Source organism: Carettochelys insculpta, chromosome 7 (assembly GCF_033958435.1).
Source record: "Carettochelys insculpta isolate YL-2023 chromosome 7, ASM3395843v1, whole genome shotgun sequence".
NCBI lineage: Eukaryota > Metazoa > Chordata > Testudines > Carettochelyidae > Carettochelys > Carettochelys insculpta.
Window position 1 is genome coordinate 70,215,406 of NC_134143.1, and position 24,273 is coordinate 70,239,678.

General features: G+C 47.0%; 1 protein-coding gene across 1 annotated transcript in view; it reads left to right on the top strand.

The window, feature by feature from the left end:
- The first annotated feature begins 6,291 nt into the window (after positions 1 to 6,291).
- Positions 6,292 to 24,273, top strand: part of CFAP43 (cilia and flagella associated protein 43) — a 92,591-nt gene continuing 74,609 nt past the window's right edge. Inside the window, exons 1-5 of the mRNA XM_074999213.1 lie at positions 6,292 to 6,381; positions 9,510 to 9,763; positions 11,006 to 11,102; positions 13,995 to 14,162; positions 17,522 to 17,672. Coding sequence (XP_074855314.1) covers positions 6,311 to 6,381; positions 9,510 to 9,763; positions 11,006 to 11,102; positions 13,995 to 14,162; positions 17,522 to 17,672 — 741 coding nt within the window. The 5' untranslated portion in view covers positions 6,292 to 6,310. The remainder of the gene's footprint in view (positions 6,382 to 9,509; positions 9,764 to 11,005; positions 11,103 to 13,994; positions 14,163 to 17,521; positions 17,673 to 24,273) is intronic.

Genomic DNA, 24,273 nt, shown 5'->3' on the forward strand with positions numbered 1-24,273 from the left:
TGGATGTGGGCCCCACTAACATCTCCCAGATTGTGGGCGCATGCAGCGCCCTCCACAACCTCGTCGAGAGCAAGGGGGAGGCCTTCTTTCAGGGCTGGGCTGTGGAGGCCGGCAGGGCTGATGTGCAGCCACCTGCTGCCCCCAGTCGCCAGGTGGACCCCGAAGGGACCTGGGTCCGGGAGGCCCTGCGGGCCCATTTCGACAAGGCCGCGGGGTGTACAGTGGCAGGCCTCCCACTGTACCCCACATCCTCCACAACACTCCCTGCCCCTACGCCCACACCACAGAGCACCCAAGAGCACCCCCCCGACTTTTCTTGTAAATAAAAACAGACATGTTTTTCGTCTAACCAGAATATATATGTTGAACTATTATTATTAATTATATCATAACTATGTACAGCCAAAATAAATATTAGATATACACGTATTATAAGATGAAAGGAAAAAAGAAGGGGAAGACAAGGAAGGGGAGAACTATTTACATGGGGGGGCAGGTATCATCATAACATAACAGAACAGGGGTCTAATACAAACTATTTATAAAAGATAGGTGAAGGGGATATATACAAAGGTGGGGGGCACGTCCTGGGCCCCACACCCCCTAATGTCCAGCACTTGGGGTGGGCGGCCGTGACCTGCGCCTCGGCCGCAGCCCACGCCGGGGCTGGCTGGGGGCCGGGCGGACCAGGAGATATGGCCGGCGGGTGTCAGCTGGCCCCAGGTCCCCCTCGGCGGAAGGGCCCTCGGTGGCGGATGGTGGTGCGACGGCGGTTGGAGTGGCGGGTGGCGCACTGGGTGGAGCAGTGGGTGGAGCTGGCAGGGCAGGCAGAGCGGCAGCTGGGGCGGCATGGGGGGCCAGGTAGTCTGCGATGCACTCAAAAGTGCGCATAAAGGCCCCCCATGCCTCCTGGCGCCAGGCCAGCACCCGCTCCTGGAGTTGGAGGCGCCGCTCCTCCACCCGCAGCCACTGCTCGGACACCTCCAGCTGCCGACGGAGGATGGCCAGCAGCTGGGGGTCCGTCGCCGTCCTTGGATGGTGCTGGCTCCGCCATCATCCCCGCCCTGAGGCTGGTCGGTGCTCCGCCGAGGGGCTGGCCTGGACTGATGGCCCCGGTGGGCTCTCCGGGACCACTGACACCTCCCCAGTGCTCTCCGGTTCTTCCGATGGTGCAGCTGCGGAACACGGGGGGAAGGAGAGTGGAGACAGCCGTTAGTGTGGGCCCCGAGCCGTGGCCCTTGTCCCCCCACCCCTCTGCTGCTGGTTCCCCATCCCCGTCCCTGGGAGATGCTGCTGCTGCTGCTGATGGGTGTCCCACCCCCTCCCCCGGGGGACCCTAGGTTCTGCTCCCCCAGTCCCCAGGGATGGGGCATGGCACTGTCGTGCTGGGGGGGCAGGGGCTGATGCACTCTTCTGAGGGACATGCCACTGCTGTCCTTGGGGCCATGGTCATCTGGGCATGTGGAGGGCCCTGGTCATATCTGTTACCCCCGCCCCTCAACCCCGGGGGTGTGCACCGGGGGGGGTACATACCTGATGGTCCACTCCCACGGTCCGGGGACACCCGGTGGGCGGATGCGCTGCTGGAGCTCCGGGACAGGATGTGGATCCGGAGCCCCCCATCGCTGGAGGAGGATCCCCCCTCCTCCTCCTCCTCCAGTGCCCCGGGGTGGGCTCCTGGGGGGGTCCCCGGGGTGTGGGGCTTACCTCTGGGGTGGACTCCACTTCCGGGGCCTGCTGGGGCTCGTCGGCCAAGGTATCAAGAGTGGCCGGAGGGGAGGAGGTGTGCCGGGGGCCCAGGATGTCCCTGAGCTCCCTGTAAAAGGGGCAAGTGGCGGGGACAGCCCCAGATCGGCCAGCCTCATCCTGGGCCCGGGCGTAACTCTGCTGCAGCTCCTTCACTTTACTGCGGACATGATCCGGAGTGCGGGCAGGGTGACCCTGGGCGGCCAGGCCCTCAGCCAGCCGAGCGAACGCATCCGCGTTCCGCCTCTTGCTTCCCATTACCTGGAGCACCTCCTCCTCACTCCAGAGCCCCAGCAGGTCCCGAAGCTCGGCCTCCATCCAGGAGGGGCCCCGCTGCCGCTTCCCAGCCTGGCTGCCGGTCTGGGAGCCCTGGCTCCCCTTGGGGGGGTGCCCTGGGTGTGCTTAGGGGGCTGGGGGGCGGCCATCGCAGTGGTGGGGGGTTGGTGTGGCTGCTGTGAGGCATGCAGGCTGGCCGCGTGGCTGGGCTGCTGCCTGCACGCTCTCTCAGCTCCCTGCACAGGAAGGCAGGGGGCGGGGACCTTTAAGGGGCCGCTGCACGCGGCGACCATCGAGCTCAGGGGCTGGAGAGAGCGTCTCTCAACCCCTCAGCTGATGGCCGCCATGGCAGACCCCCCTATTTCGATGTTGCGGGACGCGCAACGGCTACACGTTCCCTACTTCGATGTTGAATGTCGAAGTAGGGCGCTATTCGACGTCTCGCCACCTTACGTCGATGTCAACTTCGAAATAGCGCCCAACACGTGTAGCCGTGACGGACGCTATTTCAAAGTTGGCACGGCTACTTCGAAGTAGCCGGCATGTGTAGACACGGCTTCTGAGTGACAAAGGAGACGTATGATGTGCTTCCTTGGATTTAGGGTTGCCAGCTTTCCAACCAGATGGACTGGATGCCATTTGCAGTAATGGCTTTGTAGGATGGAAATTTCTGAGGCAGCTAATGGTATTCTGCTGAAGACCCTCTATTTGAACCCTAAGTCTGGAGTAGGCCTATAATCCCATAGTTCAGAATAACAGTTAGCATGAGTGGAAGTTTTTCCCTGCTTGCACCCCCCATCTCACTCACTAGACCCAGGGAAGGTTGTCCCAACTCGGACAGGGCCTTGGAATTTGGAGGGAGGGATAGTTGCTCCAGCAATCACACTCCAAGAAGAGGACATGACTGTGAGAGCCAGGATATAGCACCATCCCATTTGCTATCCCAGGCTGGTACTCAAATGTGTTATTGCTCTATGCTATTACTGTCTTTTGCTTTAATCTTCCAGATGATGTATCCCTAGATATGCCTGTGTGAAGGCATTATCATTACTCCTGTAGATTCATCATTAACCAAATTAGACACATAGATGTCATTAAATGTCTGCTTTGTTTAAGTAACTTGTTAAGGAAAACCACTTGTACTAGAGACAAGGTGTTCTGTGAGCTATAGGTAGGGACATTATGTAACCTTTTTAGATTATGGGCTTGTGGTGCTTATTTTGTCTTGCTGCTAGAACCTATCCAGGCATGGATAACACCTATGCAGTAGTTCCTCTCGCCTCTTTCTGCCCATCAGCATCCTATATAATCAATTGTAACCTATTGTCTGGCAGTGCTCCACTGAGTCCTGATGGGTGAAGTAACACTCCCCCAATGCTGTGTGTGATAAACCCTCCTGCTTGCTTCATACATGGTGTCTGGGCTTTGTTCCAACAGCATCCAGTCTGTCCAACTGCGGGAGTTGACAACCCCAGCTTTGAACAATAATTAACAATGCTGGAGGAGGAAAAGCCTATGCTTTATCTGCTTCTGCATGCTGGAAAAATCCAGTTTCTTGAGCAAGTGAGGAAATATTAGCAGTGGGTAATAATTAGCCGGGTTACAATGCAGGTGGATGGTGCAATGTGAATTGCAAAGATACTTTCTTCAAGCTGTGGAGGATGCTACCTGCATAAGGGCTTGCACGATCGGCTTTAATGTCACTTGTTGATTTATGTATAGTTAAAGTTTTTGCAAGGGGTCCCTTTCTACTCAACTGCTAACTTAGTACATGGACCTCATTGCCTAGTCAGTAAGGAAGCAGGGAGCAAAAGAGGGTTATGTTTTTGGGCCTAATGATTATAGATTCAGTATCTTCAGCAACAATTTAGATATTGGCATAGACAGTACACTTATTAAGTTTGCAGATGATACCAAGCTGGGAGGGCTTGCGAATGATTTAGAGGACAGGGTCAGAATTCAAAAGGATCTGGACAAACTGGAGAAATGGTCTGAGGTAAACAGGATGAAGTTTAATAAGGACAAATACAAAATACTCCACTTAGGAAGAAACAATACAAAATGGGAAGTGGCTGTCTAGGAAGGAGTACCATGGAAAGGGATTTAGGGGTCATAGTGGACCACAGGCTAAATATGAGTCAACAGTGTGATGCTGTTGCAAAAAAAGCAAACATGATTCTGGGAAAAATTAACAAGACTGTCTGATCTGACTTGTTTTTTCCTCTTTTGATGAGTGCTGTTGATACCGGGCCATTTCCACCTTGCTGAGTAGACCTTGTCAGCTCTGGCCCTCCCTCTTACTGGGACCCCACTCTTTAAATACCCCTCTGAGACCACCCCCCTACTCATGCATCTGATGAAGCGGGTCTTTGCCCACGAGAGCTTATGCTCCAAAATATTTGTTAGTCTATAAGGTGCCCCAAGACTTCTTGTTGTTCTTGAAGCTGCTGACTAACATGGCTACCTCTCTGATAATTAACAGGACTGTTGAGAGCATGACCGGGAAGACATTCCTCCACTCTAATCAGTGCTGTTTAGGCCTCAATTGGTGTACAGTAAATCCTCATTTTATGCAGCTTCACGTTGTGAGAATCTTGCATTAACACGAGTTTTCCACAATGTGAAGCTGATGGGCTGTCAGCCTGCCTAGCTTCCTGCAGCTGTGGGCAGCCAGGCAGGCTAAAAGCCCTTTCTCCTGCCTTCCCAGAACAGCACTAGACATCACTCTGGGAAGGTAAAGGGAAGGCTTTTAGCTCACCTAGCTGCCTGTCCCTGTGGGCCAAACTCCCTTCCCACTGCCTGGAGCCCCCTGGAAGTGGCTGCTGCAGGCACTCCCAGACCCGGAGCCCCACAGAAGTGGCGGCCATGGGTGCTCCCAGCCCTGAAGCCCAGCAGAAGCAGCTGCCATGGGTGTCCCTGATCCCAGAGCCACCAGGAAGCAGCAGCTGTGACCACTCCCAGCCCCAGGGAAGTGGCTGCTGTTGTCGCACCTGATCCCAGAGCCCCACGGAAATGGTGGCTACGGGCACTCCCAGCTCCAGGGACCTGCAGAAGTGGCTGCTGCGGGTGCTCCTGGCCCCAAAGCCCCAGGGAAGTGGCTGCTGCTGGCACCCCCTGCCCCCCTCCCAAAGCCCCAACCCATCCCCCAAGCCCTCCCCAAATTATGCGAAATTCAACGTATGTGAGGGTTGCATGGAACACAACCCTTGTGTACCTCAAGGGATTCCTGTACTGTGTCCAGTTCTGGGCACCACATTTCAAGGAAGATGTGGAGAAATTGGAGAAGGTCTAGAGGAGAGCAACAAGAATGATTAAAGGTCTAGAGAATATGAGCTATGAGGGAAGACTGAAAGAACTGGGCTTGTTTATTTTTGAAAAGAGAAGAGTGAGAGAAGACATGATAGCAATTCTCAATTACCTCAAAGAGGGTTACAATGAGGAGTGAGAAAAATTGTTCTCCTTGGTCTCTAAGGGATAGGACAAGGAGCAATGGACTTAAACAGCAGCAAGAGAGGTTTAAGTTGGACATTAGGAAAAAATTCCTAACTGTCAGAGTGGTTAAACACTGGAAAAATTGCTTAGGGAGATTGTGGAATCTCCATCACTGGAGATATTTAAGAGCAGGTTAGACAGACATCTATCGGGGTGGTCTAGATGACGCTTGGTCCTGCCATGAGGGCAGGGGACTGGCTTTAATGAGCTCTAGAGGTCCCATCCAGCCTAGTGTTCTATGATTCTGTGATCAGCTGACTGCTTGTCATTGCTGAGCTCTAGTATGGAAAAAAATGTGTCACCCTCTGCACACGGGAGGAGGAGGCAGCAGAAGGGAGCGGTCAGGTGGGGTATGGGAAGGACAGAGGTAGAAGTGTTTGGTACTAGACAGGACTGAGCATAGAAGCTGGAGTTGACGCTAGATGGGCATTGAGGGTGGTACCATTGGTGCTGGCATGTGGCTTTGACGTTAGATGTTTCCTGACAGGGAGCTAGCTATTTCCCAGGTCTGCTGTGGTGCAACGCTAGCCTGGAGCTACTACCGAGAAACAAACCCAGAAATCAGTTACCCTGTCCCTCCACTAGGGTTCTGGCTCTTTAAACGGCTCCCCATCACTCATTGGCTAAACGCTTCCTGCCGGCATCAACCAATCAGCTGCACGTTCGGAGGCTGGTGCACGGGGGGGGGGGAGAAGGGGAAAGCGCCGCAGTAGCCAATGGCAGAGGCTGTTCTTCGTTCCTAGGAGACCGATGTAAACGGTGCGGTGGAGAAGCTGTTGTCGGCGGGATTGGGACTATGGAGGTTGACGCGGAGAATGGGGAGGACAATGGCCGTCGCCTCGCCTCGGGAGCCAATCTGGAAGTGAGGTGGGGGGAGGCCGTTTGTAGCCCGCCCCCAGCCGCCCGTCCTCCCTGCTTAGCCCCCCGCCAGCCGCCTGTGCCCCCAGTCCCTGAATATCCATGTGCCCTGCCCTCAGCTCCTGTAATCTCCCTGTGCGCTGCCCCCAGAGGTGCCCAGGCCGTGCCCCCCATTCATCGCCATGTTCGCTTTTCCCCGAGCCCCTCAGCCCCTTAGTTCCGTCTTCAGCACCACCCATTAACCCTAGTTGTCTCCTTCCTTTAATAACCCCTATGAGTGCTGCTCTCCACCCCCATTCAGCCCGTGGGTCCAGCCCCGCCTTAACCTTCATCCACTCCAAATCCTTCAGTTCCTATCCATTATCCCCTATGTGCCACAGCCCCATTAACCTCCAAGTACCTACCCTGACTTCAAATTCCCCATTAATCCCCATGTAGAGCTGCCCACAAGCCAAGCATTAACTCCGTATGATCAATCATTAACCCTATATGCCCTGCTCCTCAGCCCCACTGCAGTCACTAACCCAATGTAGAGGTACCATATCTGACCTTATAGATACTAAAACATATTACTACAATGTGAGTTGGTAGATAATGATACAGATGCACTCCCTCTCAGCGGAGTCCTCTTTTTCATATAGTAACCCTAGCCCCTGGTAACTTGCCCCTGAGCCTGACAAGCCCTGCTTCTGAGCTTCTCAGCCTCCTTGTTAATACATGTACCCTACCATTTAGCCCTCTTCATTAACCCCCATGTATCCTGCCCCTTATCTCTTGATAACCATGACCCTACCCTCAGCCCGTCCCCATGAAACCTGGTGGTGGAATCTCAATCTTTAGGAATTTCTAAGGCCAGGCTGGCATGATTTAATTCGGGTTGGTCCTGCTTTGAGCAGGGGGTTGGACTAGGTGACCTCCTGATTTCTTTTCCAATCCAAATGGTCTCTTATTCTATGAATACAATGTCTAACCCCTACAGGTATCTAACCCCTGAGAGATCCTCCTCATTAACCTCCCATGTACTTTGAGCCCCTCTGGCCTCATTACATCTAGCTCCATTCCATTAATCCCCTTGTATGCCATTCCACATTTCCTGGAGCCTCAGCCATTAACCCCCATGTACCTCACTCCTTAGAGTTTGCCACCACAACTTCAGCTCTTATTTCAAGTGCTGCTGACTTACCCCACCCCAAGTTCCATCCCGGTAAGAATGCCTCAGTCCAAATCCCCTCCACTTCTGTAATGTCCCCATAGCCCAGGAACCCCATTGTGTCCCACTTCAGTGACTCTCAACCTGTATCTCCTTTCCTCCTTCTTCTCCCTCTCCTTGTCTCTGTCAGTTCCTTAACTTGAAGACAAGAGATTTGGGATTTTTTGATCCTCAGAAACACAACAATTGTCCTGTCTCTATATAATGAAAATCTTTTTTTCCTCTCAAAGCATGTGACAATCCCACAACATCCTATTAGCCTGGTGCAAACATGAGTTACAGTTGAATTAATCTATTCAATATATATATTAGTTGAACTTTCCAAAGGACTTACACAGATTTTTCTTTTTAATTTAATGGCAAATTAGTATTTAAATCCCCTCTGTTGCTTTGAGTGTCTATGCCATTGTGCCTACCATTACTGGTATTTAGAAGCGGAGTCTGCAGCAGCACTTATTGGGGGGAGATAATAATTTAACCCTTTATTATTTTCTTTATCATAAACCTCACGTTGCACTAACAACTCTTTTGATCCTCAAACTGTAAAATTCCTCTGTCTCTAAAGCTGGCCAGGGCAGTTCCCATGTTTAGTTTGAGATCACCTGAGAAACTTGAGGTGACCTCTAGAATTCAGTGGATATAAGATTTTCCATTTCTTAGAGAATTCTGTGATTCTGATTTTTTTCCCTTTCTGAATTGGAATGCAAATAGATTTTTGAAAATTTATATGAAAAGAGATTCTAATTTTTAAATAAATATTATTTGTTTCAATTTTGATGTGTTTTTATGTAGCATAATTAACATACTTATTATAAAAATCAAATTAGAAGTAACTTTGCAAAGGAACATCAGAACATTCTGTCCTGAAAAGATTAAAATGGAAGAACCTTATAAAAATCCTCCAGTCCACTCTTTAAAAAAAAATACTGTTTTTTTTTGGAAAACAGCATGTTGCCATTTTGGCTGAATCTGCATTTTCTGACAGAAAACGATTCCATCTGAAAATTTTTTACCAGCTCTATGGGCTCCCTGCCCCCCAGCCCCCTCAGAAATTGCTCATCAGTGAGCATATGCTGAACCCCTCCAAGGAAGCACAAATGAAAGCACAAAAACCATCATGTGGAGAAGAGAACCCTCCATCCAACAGGGTAGAACCTTCCATCCAAGGGGGTAAAAACATCTATTACAGAAAAAGAAGTACAAAAACGCACAGAAGTGATTATAGGAGGAAAGACTATGACTTTGTGTCTCTCTCTATATTAAAAATCTTGCTGGGCAACCGAATAATGTCATCATGAAAATGACATCTGTCTGCCCCCTGGGGGGCAGAGAGGTTGGGTGGTGGTTGGGACTGTCTGTGTGGCTAGCATAGCCACGTCAATTGCAGTGTGATTCTCCCCCCACCCACCCACGCACTTCCGAACACTTCTGGACCAAGTAGTAATGGTGGCAAACTTTACAATATAGAGCAAGTCTAAGTTATACTACTGTGGCATCTTTATATTGTAATAACTGCATTTACACTAGTGACTGTACTATTATGACAATGTCAGTGAAGAACCACACCCTTAACAAAAATGGTTAAGAAACCTATGTGTGGAACCAGCAGATATTGTAAAGTGAAATGTGAAGCTAGAGAAGAATGTAAACATCTCAGCTCTTCTCATTAGTCCTTTGCACATCTCCAAAAGGGGCATGTCCCGTGCTTTAAGAAGTTCTGCTCTTATTATTCGTGATACTGGATCTTAAAACCTTATTTGGCCCCCGCCAGTGGTGGTTTTTGACACTGGTACAGGGCCGAATATAGCAAGTCCAGGGCCTTGGATCAGTGTAATTTCCACTTGTTGCCATCCTCTTATTTCACACTATTTTTTAAATAAAATATATTTATGTCTAGTGGTTAATGCTCACTTATTTTCCTCCAAAGATGGGTTCAGGGATTTCCACACAGGAATGTTGGTTTCGTCAACAACAAGACTATCTGCTACCCTTGTGGCAATTACATCCTTTTTGTGGACATTGAAACAAACAAGAAGACAGTGCTGAAGTGTAAGAATGGCCATGTTGGAGCCTTTGCAGTGAATGGGAACAGTCAAGTGGTGGCTTTTTCAGACCAGAAGCTAAATCCTGCCATCTATATTTACACTTTTCCAGGACTTGTGAAACGGTCAGAAATAAAAGGTAGTAATGGGGGTCTCCTCCCTTTTTCTTATAGCACTAAAATAAATCCTATATCATTATTTTGTGAAGGTCATTTTCATACGAGTAGAACCTTCTTAAAGTAGCATGGCAGAAAGGTTTATAATGGTAGAAGAGATGCAGGGAGCACTATAAAGATCCCTGTCCTGCTTTCAAATAAAGACCCAGATCTGCAGCCCTTATATCCACAACAATCCCATTATATTTGTAAGTGCAGCTGAGAGCTGAATGAGAGGGCACTATTAAGGGCTAATGCTGCACCTGTGGAAGTCAATGGGCTCTTTGCAATGGATTTCAACAGGAACAGGGATTGATCCTGAGTCAGCAGTGCTAGCAGCTTGATTAAAGCTCTTTAAAATGCCAAAACAGTAAGCAAAGGGCAGCCGTTCTCCAGTTCAATGGGTGTATTTTGCTTAAGCCTTAGGACTAAGAACCTAAAGACTCTTCCTTAAATTTGGTGTGCCTGGCACAGAGTCAACCAGTTGCTGGTAATAATTTATGAGTAAAAACTCATATAGCTTGGTCAAAACCAACTAACGGGAAATATGTCACTAAACATTTAAGGAGTGCTGACACCAAAGCAGGCATGGAGGGCTTTAAATTAATGATAGGAGATATAGACTGAATAATGGAAAAATTCAAAACCACTGAGATTTATTAAATTTGTGCATTCTTCAAAGGGACGTGGTGAAAACCCTGTTGTCTGAGACAACTCAATTGATGGACTTGTGGTTAAGTGTTGGGAGTTTGGGCAATCATATAAACCAAACAGCCTTCTACAGCCTTCCTCTGTGAGCTTGGGCAAGTCACTTAACCTATCTATGTGCCAAGCATCCAGTCTGTTGCGTGGGGATCATAAAGCTTCCCTACTGCAGAGAAGAGCTGGTCAGTAAATTAATACCAGTAAAACATTTTGAGATTCATGTGGAGAAGTATTATAGAAGCACAGCTTGATGGAAAAGCCAAGAATATTACCTAGCAGGTAGTTGTGTGTTGATGGGGATTGGAGGCATGGTAGCCGTTAGGACTTTTCCATTTCTAGAAAAGAACTATACAAGCAGTTCTATATCATCTTTTTCTTCTTTGAAACCATAATAGAAGTTGTTTTTATATGGTCAAATCAAAACAAATAATCACAGGTGGAGCAAAGTGCCTGGCCTGTGGTTGTCCACTATATGAAGCCTTAGGCTGACTAAAATCCTTATTCTTAATTTTGTATTGTAGAGAATGCTCAGCTGGACTACACCTTACTTGCATTCAGTTACATGGGTCCTTACCTGGCCAGTTACTCTTCAGTCCCAGAATTTGCTCTTTCTATATGGTAAGTATCAGACACTTTCCTTTAATACTGGGTACCTTAGATCAAAGTTTTTATGTGCATTCCTTGAACAGATCTTCAATGACTGACTTGTCAAGAGAAACCAGTAAGGCCAAATCATGCCTTTGCTTTTTCCTTTCTCTCTGATCTACCATTACCTTCCTGCCAGAATTGCCTTTCATTAGCTACGTCTACATGTGAAGCCTACATCGAAGTAGCTTATTTCAATGTAGCGACATCGAAATAGGCTATTTTGATGAATAACGTCTACACGTCCTCCAGGGCTGGCAATGTCGACGTTCAACATTGACGTCGCGCAGCACCACATCGAAATAGGCGCTGCGAGGGAACGTCTACACGCCAAAGTAGCACACGTCGAAATAAGGGTGCCAGGCACAGCTGCAGACAGGGTCACAGGGCGGACTCAACAGCAAGCCGCTCCCTTAGAGGGCCCCTCCCAGACACAGTTGCACTAAACAACACAAGATCCACAGAGCCGACAACTGGTTGCAGACCCTATGCATGCAGCATGGATCCCCAGCTGCAGCAGCAGCAGCCAGAAGCCCTGGGCTAAGGGCTGCTGCACACGGTGACCATAGAGCCCCACAGGGGCTGGAGAGAGAGCGTCTCTCAACCCCTCAGCTGATGGCCACCATGGCGGACCCCGCTATTTCAATGTTTAATAAACCATGAATTCTATTTTCATTATCCTTAATCCGGTCAGTTGGATTAAGGATAATGAAAATAGAATTCATGGTTTATTTTTAAGTTGCTCTTCATGGCCAAGTCTACACGTGAAGCCAACATCGAAATAGCTTATTTCGATGTAGCAACATCGATGAATAACGTCTACACGTCCTCCAGGGCCGCCAACGTCGATGTTCAACTTCGACGTTGCGCGGCACCACATCGAAATAGGCGCTGCGAGGGTACGTCTACACGCCAAAGTAGCACACATCGAAATAAGGGTGCCAGGCACAGCTGCAGACAGGGTCACAGGGCGGACTCAACAGCAAGCCGCTCCCTTAAAGGGCCCCTCCCAGACACAGTTGCACTAAACAACACAAGATACACAGAGCCGACAACTGGTTGCAGACCCTGTGCCTGCAGCATGGATCCCCAGCTGCCGCAGCAGCAGCCAGAAGCCCTGGGCTAAGGGCTGCTGCCCACGGTGACCATAGAGCCCCGCAGGGGCTGGAGAGAGAGCATCTCTCAACCTCCCAGCTGATGGCCGCCATGGAGGACCCGGCAATTTCGACGTTGCGGGACGCGGATCGTCTACACGGTGCCTACTTCGATGTTGAACGTCGAAGTAGGGTGCTATTCCGATCCCCTCATGAGGTTAGCGACTTCGACGTCTCGCCGCCTAACGTCAAAGTTAACTTCGAAATAGCGCCCGACGCGTGTAGCCGTGACGGGCGCTATTTCGAAGTTAGTGCCGCTACTTCAAAGTAGCGTGCACGTGTAGACACAGCTTAAAAGTTAGTTTGGGCTTGAAGTATGGGAAGCTTGAGGATGATGACCTTTTATCCCTAGATCTTTCTTCTGTTCAAAGCAATGATTTGATGCCAGACACTTTTTTAGGCACCTGGACCATATCACATCATATCTTAGTAAATTAGCTACTACAAAAGAGTCTTGGCACAGTTTGCTATGTTTCAGATCACAGTGACAGATCTTTGGAGAGAGAGCTACAATAACACCCTTTTATGCCAGGATTTCACCTTGTAACTTCCTTTAATATTAATGGAAGCTACTGAACATGTGTTAATACTAGAGCATCAAGATAAAATACACCCATTAAATCATGTTTTGCTTTTTTTCCAAGTGACACTAATGTTAATAATTTTCTTTCATCCTGATCAGTATCAATAAATGAATTTGACATGAGCTAGACCAGCAGGATTATATTAAACTCATTTGCAGTTCATGCTAGAGTTCTTCACTCAAACCTTAGTCACACATAATAAAGTTGAAATTCCAACTCCAAGTTTGGATGACGTGATTACCAGTGTATTTTTCAATTGCAAATGTTACTAAGAGGTTAGCATCAAATGTCATAGTCCAAAGATAGCATGTGAAAAAATTACAGGAGATTTTTAATCCATACCTTTAAAAGTTATTTTACAGCTATCTGTAAGGATTATTGTCCCTATTTTATACATAGGAAGCCTGAGGCACAGAAGTGGGTGAAGTGACTTGTCTGGGACTACACAAAGAATAAATGGCAGAGTTAGGTCTCCTGACTCCCAGCTTAGTCTTAGCCTCTGATGCAGAGCAGCCAGGCCTGGTGACAGATTTCACTAGGCTCTGGGTAATGCATAGTGGTCGTGGAGTTGGGGATCGGAGGACTTGGCTGTGGACCCCAGAAGGAGCGGGAGTAAGGACAGCCAGTCCTCATCACCATCTGTACCACGCTGTGCCTCTCCCACCCAGCCCAGTGCTGCTCAGACTGTGCTGCGTGGGGCTCTGGTGGCTATTTAAAGGACCTGGAGTACTCCAGTGATGCCTCAGAGCCCTGGGCCCTTTTAAATTACTGGGTCCCGAGGCAGCTACCCTCTTTGCCCCCCATCCACCCTCTCATGGGTGACCCTGACAGCAGCACTCGCTAACATGTTTGTTTTTCATCTTATTGCAACATTTTCTATTAGTAGCAGTGTTAGTCCTAAAGAATATTCATTTTATATATGACTGATTATCCAGCTTGTTTTGTCAGTCCCACTTGATTGGCGGTAGAAAGGTTTTGTCTGTGACAAGGTGCAAGATTTCTGAGAGGAGCAGAGCATGTACTACTGCCACTGATGTCAACTGGCACTTCATGGGATCAAGCCTATAGGGACAGGCTGAATTTTGTGGCTTATTTGATACATTTTTTAAAAATTCTCCTTCTTGAAGGGACTGGCAAGAAAATATCCTTTTGTGCAGTAAATCTCAGCCAGGTGTGGAAGTGACCTCTATGAGTTTTAATCCCATGAGCTGGCACCAACTTTGTTTGTCCAATGAAAACTCTCTTACTATCTGGAATATTGAAAGGAATGATCAGGAACATCATCTCAAGTCGAAGTAAGTAACACACCTTCCCAATTAAAAAAAAAACTATTGAGAACTTTATTTTAGTGTCTAGGACCACTGACATATATCAATTTACAAAGATAACAGATCTATAGATCCAATTAAGATTAGCTGACAACTCTTTATAACCTCACTAATAAGAAATTTAACTGTCTGTTGAATCATGCATGTTGAATTTGTGATACCATTTCCTAGTGCTCAGATGTCCAGATCACAATTAGCACTATTGCAGATGTGAATGATCAGATTTAGTAGCAATCTTTGCTAAGAGATCAGGACTGAATGTAAATGGAGATGGGACTATTTTCCCACTCCTGCAATTGGCTTTGCCATAAAAAGACTAAGGAATATTGACAGAGCAATACAAGGAACTTGCACTACAGATGTTGCATGCAGTTACCCTGTTTGGACAGAGTTTCTTGCCAGCATTTAGTGAAGGAAAATGCATGTATTTTAAAGTACACATGATCACAGATTGATCTGCAAACAGCTCCATGTGGTCTCCAGTGTTTATTTTCTCTGTGAGTACCACATCCCGTGTGATGAGTTTACAAATCCAAAGGTGGTTTTTCTAATATTTAGTGTAATTCCCCCAGTACTGTGGATGACTTATCGACACTTATTTGTTTTGCTGCTTGAACTATACTGGAGAGAGCATGTGTGTGTGTGCACACAAACGTATATATTTAAAGAAGCAAACTTTACCTCAGGTAGATGTATAGAAGTGCTTATGTTAGTATAGCTTATTCTGAGATCTGAAATAAACTATGCTGATATAAGGTACCATTATATTATTATAACAGTCTAAACAAGAGCTTTTACCAGAATGACTATGTTGGCGAAACATGACAATGGCCCCCTCATCCCCAGCTCCCTATCCCAGACACAGTTATACTGATAAAATGGGTAAGTGCAGACCGACCTTTAATGTGGAATCTGGAAATCAAGCTGGATTCTTTTTGCTTTTTATCACTGTAAAATTTACATGGAAAGATATATTTATTTTTCTCTCTCTTCACTCCAGTCATCAGAAAATGAAAATTGGTTGAAGACTTATTATTATTTATTTTTACATAAAATGTTATTGTCATAAATCAGCATATTCACCAAGCTACAGCATACTCGCCCTCCCTTCCATGTCTTTTTTAATTAATATTCTATCTGATTGGTGATCATACACAACAGACACTTTCTGAATGCAACTAGGATTCCACAAGAGAATTATATGTAGCACATTTTTTATCCTTTCAGCACTTTTCCAACATTAGCAAAGAAACTTCACAACTCCCTGCTAGGGTGAAATTATTAACCTCAGTGCACACATGAAAACTGAGGTCCAGAGTGTGACTTCACTGAAATAAAACTCTGCAGCAGCAAGTCTCAGGGCCCAATTCAAGTGACTCAGGCTTATGGGATTCAGACAGTGGGCTTAAACATAGCAGTGTGGGCCTAGTGAGCTGGCCCCCTAAGTGGACCTCCTTTATCTCAGTGAGCCACAAGATTGTTTCAACCAAAAAATTCCCAGGATAGGGTAGTTTTTATAACTGTGCTTTTTTTCCTAGAATTTCTGGGGTGTTCTGATTGAACCTTGCAGCATTTTTTGGATGCAGAAGGCACACACAGCTCTCACAGTCAGTGTTGTGTGCTAGCAGCATGCACCTCACTTCACGTGCCTTTGCTTTATGTGCATATCTCTTTCATAATACCAGTAGGAAAAACACTACATGGATGGAAACCAGCAATCTGGCAACCCTGCATGTGGCCAACTATAAACAAAATGTCTCATGGGCTGCAAATAGAATCCTGACGGGCCATTTGTGGTCCATGGACTGCAGGTTGCCCACCATTGGTGTGGATGCTCAGGCTGAAGCCCAGACTCTCAGGCCCTCCCACTTCACAGGATTTCAAAGCCCAGGCTCCAGCCTAAGTCAAAACTTCTGCATTGCTGTTTTTATCCCTGCACCCCAAGCACTGTGACCCTGAGTCAATTGACCTGGGCCCAGAGACTCATTGTCTCTGTTCTTTCATTGCAGTGTAGACATATGCCCAGAGTGGCTAAGTTACTTGCCCAAGACAAAAAGGAGTCAGTGTCAAAAACAGACATTGGGATAAAATGCAGAAGTTCACTGCTGCCAGTTCTGTACTCAGACCTTACTTCTCCTGAAGCAAAAAGACTGTGTATATCTACACAATGGAGACTCTGCTGGCATAGATATATTGGCACAGCTATGCCCACATTGCTGCATCACATAGACTTAACCTACACTGACAGAAGGAGTCTCTGTATGGCTATGTCTACACGTGCCCCAAACTTCGAAATGGCCATGCAAATGGCCATTTCGAAGTTTACTAATGAAGCGCTGAAATGCGTATTCAGCGCTTCATTAGCATGCGGGCGGCAGCCGCGCTTCGAAATTGACGCTCCTTGCCACCGCGCGGCGCGTCCAGACGGGGCTCCTTTTCAAAAGGATGCCGCCTACTTCGAAGTCCCCTTATTCCCATGAGCTCATTGGAATAAGGGGACTTCGAAGTAGGCGGCGTCCTTTCGAAAAGGAGCCCCGTCTGGACGCGCCGCGCGGCGGCAAGGCGCATCAATTTCGAAGCGCAGCTGCCGCCCGCATGCTAATGAAGCGCTAAATATGCATTTCAGCGCTTCATTAGTAAACTTCGAAATGGCCATTTGCATGGCCATTTCGAAGTTTGGGGCACGTGTAGACACAGCCTAGGAGTGCTGCATCCCTGAATGAAGTTAGCTACGTTGACAAAAGCCCTGTTCTGTCAACATGGCTGCACCTAGGGATTTTGCCTTCAAAGCTGGAGTGCTTGATGGGCGTGTTGCTTCAATGCCCCGACCACCTTCGCTATGCCAATGTAACCTTTCATTGTTGACCAAGCTTTTTTATTGCAACAGTATTTGCCATGTAAAATGGTTGTCAATGGCTATGTCTACACTAGAGAGTTTTGTGGACAAAACTGGGGTTTTGTCAACAAAACGCACAGTGCATCTGCACACAAAATGTGTTTTGTCGACAGAAACTGTTGAGAAAAAAGCCGTGTAGATGCTCCAGGGGGCTCTTTTGTTGATAGAGTGGATCAAAAGACCGATCCGCTTTTACATGTAGACGCAATCTGTTGGCAGTTTTGTCGGAAAATCTCTTTCAACAGTAACACGTGCTTCTAGTGTAGATGTAGCCTATGTCAGCCTTGCATTATTACAATAAAGGAATGTCATTGTATTAGAACATTAACAAAGGATCAGATTTTTGAAAACATACTTCCCAGCTATGTATCAGTAATTATTTTCTGGAAGTGCTTCCTCTTCTCATGTGCATTTCTCTTCTTTTTTGCAGGCCTGTCAGACTCCCTGCTGAAGATGGGTCTGTGATGTGTAAGCAGGATGTCTTTGTTTCACATCCCAATTTCCAAGACCTTTACTATGGCCCTGTGCTACCAGTTTCAGCCATTGCTGGGCTGGCAGGGGATGAAGCAGAAACATTCAAGGTAATTACAGCTCTACATCTATCTGCTAATATAAGCTGTTATGATTGAGCTGATGCTGAAAGATATGAACAAAATTCATATATTGACAACCTATTACACCTTTCCTGTCCAGAAAAGAAGTATAGTTTCTCCGCAATGTTTGTGAAATCCATATTAGCATTAGTTGTTTTATAATGAGGTGCCTTACTATTTTATGCATCAGGTTTGAAACTTTTTTGCCTCAGTCTTCATGGACAAGGTCAGATCCCAGACTATGGCTCTAGCCAATGCAGTATGGGAAGGGGGTGGGCAGCCCTTGGTGGGGAAAGAACAGGTTAGCTGTGTCTACATGTGCACGCTACTTCGAAGTAGAGGCACCAACTTCGAAATAGCGCCCGTCGCGGCTACACGCGTCGGGCGCTATTTCGAAGTTAACTTCGACGTTAGGCGGCGAGACGTCGAAGTCGCTAACCTCATGAGGGGATCGGAATAGCACCCTACTTCGACGTTGAACGTCAAAGTAGGCACCGTGTAGACAATCCGCGTCCCGCAACGTCGAAATTGCTGGGTCCTCCATGGCGGCCATCAGCTGGGGGGTTGAGAGATGCTCTCTCTCCAGCCCCTGCAGGGCTCTATGGTCACCGTGGGCAGCAGCCCTTAGCCCAGGGCTTCTGGCTGCTTCTGCGGCAGCTGGGGATCTATGCTGCAGGCACAGGGTCTGCAACCAGTTGTCAGCTCTGTGTATCTTGTGTTGTTTAGTGCAACTGTGTCTGGGAGGGGCCCTTTAAGGGAGCGGCTTGCTGTTGAGTCCGCCCTGTGACCCTGTCTGCAGCTGTGCCTGGCACCCTTATTTCGATGTGTGCTACTTTGGCGTGTAGACGTACCCTCGCAGCGCCTATTTCGATGTGGTGCCGCGCAACGTCAAAGTTGAACATCGACGTTGCCAGCCCTGGAGGACGTGTAGACGTTATTCATCGAAATAGCCTATTTCGATGTTGCTACATCGAAATAAGCTATTTCGATGTTGGCTTCACGTGTAGATGTAGCCGTTAAGAGCTATATAGGAAAGTTAGATGCATACATATTCATGGGTCAGGATTTAATGCATCCAAGGGTACTGGAGGAATTGGCAGATTTCATTGCAGAGTCTTTGGTTATTATCTTTCAAAACTCATGGAGGTTGGAAGAGGTCCTGAATGACTGGAAAAAGGAAAATGTAGTTTCCATCCTTAAAAAAAGGAAAGAAGGACAATCCAGGGAACTATAGATTGGTCAGCCTTACCTCAGTTCTTGGAAAAATCATGGAGGGGATCCTCAAGGAATCCATTTTGAAGCACTTGGAAGAATAGAAAGTTATGAAGAGTAGTCAACATGGATTCACCAAGGGCAAGTCATGCCTGGCCAATCTGATTGGCTTCTATGAGGAGGTAGCTGGCTTTGTGGACATGGGAAAGTCAATGGATGTGCTATACCTTGACTTTAGCAAAGCTCTTGATACAGTCTCCCACAACTTTCTTGCCCATAAGTTAAGGAAGAATTCATTGGATACATGGACCATAAGATGGATAGAAAGCTGGCTAGACGGTGATCAACGGCTCAATGTCTGGTTGGCAGTTGGTTTCAAGTGGAGTGTCCCAAAGATCCATTCTAGGGCCAGTAGCTTTCAACATCTTTATTAATGACCTGGATCAGGAGATGGATTGCACCCTGTAAAGGGAGAGGTAGGTACATTGGAGGCTACAAAAAGGGTATGGAGTGACCAAGATAAATTGGAGGATTGGGGTAAAAGAAATCTGATGAGGTTCAACACGGACAAGTGCAAAGTTGTGCACCTGGGATGAAAGAATCCCAAGCATTGTTACAGCCTGGGGACCAACTGGCTAAGTAGCAGTGCAGCAGAAAAGGACCTGGGGATGACAGTGAATGGGAGAGACTGGATATAAGTCAACAGTGTGCCCTTGTAGCCAAGAAGGCTAATGGCATATTGGTATGCATTAGGAGAAGCATTTCCAGCAGATCTAGAGAAGTAATTATTCCGCCCTCTATTTGACACTGGTGAGGCCTCTTCTGTAGCATTGCATCCAGTTCTGGCCTCCCCACCCCCAGTATAGAAAGGATGTGGATGCATTGGAGCGGGTTCAGCAGAGGGCAACAAAAATGATTGGGGGCTGGAGCACATCACCTGTGAGGAGAGGCTGAGGGATTTGGGCTTAGTTTGCAGAAGAGAAGACTGAGGGGCGATTTGATAGCATTCAACGTCTTGAAGGAGGGCTGCAAAGAGGATGGAGAGAGGCTGTTCTCTACGGTGATGTATGGTAAAACAAGGATCACTGATCTGAAGTTACAGAGGGAGAGGTGTAGGCTGGATATTAGGAAAAACTGTTTCACCAGGAGGGTGGTGAAGCACTGGAATGTGTTACCTAGAGAAGTGGTGGAATCTCCATCCTTAGAGGTTTTAAGTCCCAGCTTGCCAGAGTGTTGGCTGGGATGTTTTAATTAGGGTTGGTCCTGCTTTAAGCAGGGGGCTGGACTAGATGACCTCCTAAGGTCCCTTCCAGCCCTAGGATTCTATGTTTCTATGAAACACCTTGGATCTCAGATAAATCACGTTAGGGCTGGAATAGTCTGTTTTAACTTTCCCAGGTAAATATAACGGAGTACCTTGTAGTTCTTCTTCAAGTGGCCTCTGCATATTCCTATTTGTGGGCCATAGTGCCTCTGGTGTCAAGCTAGAAATTTTTTTTTCTAGAAAGTTACACCCATTAGGGCCATTCACTGCACTCTTGCAGAAGTTTTCCAGGGTATAAAATGGGAAGAAGGGTGTCTTCATACACTTCAGTTCAATTGTTACTGCAGAAGGCACAGACAGGTTGAATCACACATTCTGTCCTCAATGCTTTCCTCATTAATTTCTTGTAAGTTTGCCTTAACAAAACGTTCCTGCAGTCAGAAGAGTAAAGAGGAAATGGTGCCTGTTTGGCACTGGTATTCTCTGGAGATGTTGGTGGACTAGGAGGGTCTCACCTATGCCTACTAACAGTAGGGGCTCCTAAGGCACAGTCAGTTAAGTCTGTCAAAGTGTAAGTCCAGCATTGACTGGATATCCACTAGTTTAAGCAACATTATCCAGAAGATTAAGATAATATGCTCACCAAGGAATTCTCTTCTCACATCCTTTACCAGCGACTGTAATATTTACTGATGGCAGACTGTAATGGTCACCTTGTTTTCCAACCTTTCAAGACCTCTGGCCTCTGCTGGAGAAAAAAAACAGCTGCTTAGTTGCTGGGGTTGAAAGTGATTTGTCTAGTGTGCAAGACTTTCTCCCATTGGTCAAGTCCAGAAATTCATCTTCAGAAAAGCACAAATGTCTCACTTTGACACACACAAGCCGTGTCTACACGTGCACGCTACTTTGAAGTAGCGGCACTAACTTCGAAATAGCGCCCGTCACGGCTACACGTGTTGGGCGCTATTTCGATGTTAACATCAACGTTAGGCGGCGAGACGTCGAAGCCACTAACCCCATGAAGGGATGGGAATAGCGCCCTACTTCGAAGTTGAACGTTGAAGTAGGGCACGTGTAGACGATCCGCGTCCTGCAACATCGAAATAGCGGGGTCTGCCATGGTGGCCATCAGCTGAGGGGTTGAGAGACGCTCTCTCTCCAGCCCCTGCGGGGCTCTATGGTCACCGTGGGCAGCAGCCCTTAGCCCAGGGCTTCTGGGGGCTGCTGCGGCAGCTGGGGATCCATGCTGCATGCACAGGGTCTGCAACCAGTTGTCGGCTCTGTGGATCTTGTGTTGTTTAGTGCAACTGTGTCTGGGAGGGGTCCTTTAAGGGAGCGGCTTGCTGTTGAGTCCGCCCTGTGACCCTGTCTGCAGCTGTGCCTGGCACCCTTATTTCGATGTGTGCTACTTTGGCGTGTAGACGTTCCCTCGCAGCGCCTATTTCGATGTGGTGCTGTGCAACGTCGATGTTGAACGTCGACGTTGCCAGCCCTGGAGGACGTGTAGACGTTATTCATCGAAATAGCCTATTTCGATGTCGCTACATCGAAATAAGCTACTTCGATGTAGGCTTCACGTGTAGACGTAGCTACAAAGTACTTTTTTCCCCTCTACCATCTCACACGCTCATTAAATCAATAAGGACATGTTCCATATCTAATCTAATCTAATTTAAGTCAACTCTTCAACTGAATTCTAAGGGAGCAGGAGCATGCCCTTGAGGAAACATTCAACAGCCGTTCACAAAAAGGACAATTTTATGTCCTTTGTCATCGGTCTGAATCAGATGAAAGAACATTCTTAATATTTATATTATGGGTGACCACTTGCTCCAACTGTGCTTCAAACTATGTCATTGTGGCTGGAATTGTAACCAAATATTGCCAAAAGGGGGCAGTAGCATGAAGTTTTTAACCCGCTCCATGCACAAGTAGATATTTTGTGTTTCAGTATCTCTTATAACTAAGACCCCGAGTTTTCTGCAGTTGCTTAGACTTGATATCCAAACATGACTCCTCTGTGTCACCGTGCACTGTTAGATGCCATCAGCCTTCCACAAAACATTTCTTGTCCAGGATTATGGACATTTGCTCTAGATAGTACTATTTACAGGAACAGAGCTTTGGAAAGCTTATGAATGACTGTATAATTTCACAACAAAAACACTACATGGGACTGCTTCTTGTGAGTCCCTTGTACTGGGTATACATGGTGATGGTCCCTCTCTAGAACTAGAACTCTGTGTCTGTTGTGTATGTTGGGTCATCACAATGATCAGAGATGGACTTGACAACAGATGTCAACTGGGACTTGCACAGGAAGGTCCTGAGTCAGAGTAACTACTTTGCAAAAGAAATGTGTAGATATAAAATCTCATAACTTATTTAAAATATTTATATGAGTCTTTGTCTGGATGATATAATGGCCACATTGTTATTCAATCACTAGCATAATATTAGAGTTTACTATTTTTATTTTATTTATAAAATAAATTATTCCATTGTATATATTGAAGTCTCTTTCCTCAAAGTGCTTCATGGGCTATGGTTACACTACAGTGATCTGTCAACAGAAGTCACTGTTGGAAGAGATTTCCCAACAAAACTTCTGTCAACACAACAGCCAATTGGAAGAGCACTCTGCTTTGTTGACAGAGCAGACAGACCACCCAGCTGCTCTCTTGACAAAAACAGGCACCCAGAAGCACAGCAGACAGGGCAGCCCATTGTCCTGGGTGTCTTATGTGTGGAGATAAGGCCTCCCAGAGTGTCAACACAGCCTTTTTACTGACAGCAGCTTTATGCCTCAGGGCTGAGAGGTAGAACGTTGCTGGAAAAGTGCTGAGTTTTGTTGACAAACTGTCGCATTTTGTTGGCATACTGTCAAGAAAACTGGGATTTTGTCAGCAAAACTTGTGAGTGTAACTACCCATAGAGATTAAGGGACTGAATTTAATACTATACCTTTGAGGTAACTAATTATCCCATCTTAGAGACAGAGAGGCTATGTCTACACTTACAAAAAAACATCAAAATGACCATGCTAATAGCCAAATCAAAGCATACTAATGAAGCACTGAAATGAATATTCAGCATCACATTAGCATGCTGCCGGCCATCGCACTTCAAAAGTGTCACATTTCGCTCGCCCACAGCTCATCTACACAGGGGTCCTTTTTGGAAGGACCCTGCAAACATCAAAATCCCCTTATTCCTCTCAGCTGATAGGCCAGAGTGATTTAACCAAAATCATAACACGAGTCTCTGGAGAATCTTGGAAACAAAACCTAGATGCTTCTGATTCTCAGTGTTGCCAGCAAAGAGCATCCATTTTACCTCATCCTATACCTCTCCCCAGACTTACAGATGTTTACTAGAGTTAATATTGTTTCATTGACCACTAAATGAAGCTACTTTGGGAGTGAGATATGATTGAGATGATGGTAGTTCACAGCAAATCTACATAAAAGTTTTGGATAAGAAGTGCAGACCCACTGACAGGAGGGGGACAACTGAATAGGGGCTTGGAATTTCAAAGGAGCCCAGAAGTTCCAAGCCCCTATTCAGTTGTCACCCTCCTGTCAGTGGGTCTGCACTTCTTATCCAAAACTTTTATGTAGATTTGCTGTGAACTACCATCATCTCAATCATATCTCACTCCCAAAGTAGCTTCATTTAGTGGTCAATGAAACAATATTAACTCTAGAAAACTGAGAGCTCCAGGCCCCTTTGAAACACCCCAAGAGTGTTACTGCCCTGCTGTGTGCAGCTTCTAAGTGAGGGGAGAGGGCATGCCATGCTCTGGGCAGTGCTAAGAGCTGATTGCCCTTAGCCACACTCTGTCCTCCTGACACTTGGCCCCTTCTGGAGGCATGGAGCTGCCCCCCACTTTGCCCACAGTGACTGTCGACCCCACTGCCTTTATACAGTTGGAACAACAGTATCATTTGGGTAGGCAGGTAATCATTGTCTGGTGACCCCAGTATTAACACTTCCTACTCTCCCTTGAATGTTGAGATAAAAAAAGATCTCTTAGGGTCCTCTTGTCCAGCTCTCTGCTAATATAGGATTAGTCTCTATTTTAGATTTGCTCATCTTTTGTGAAGATCAGCT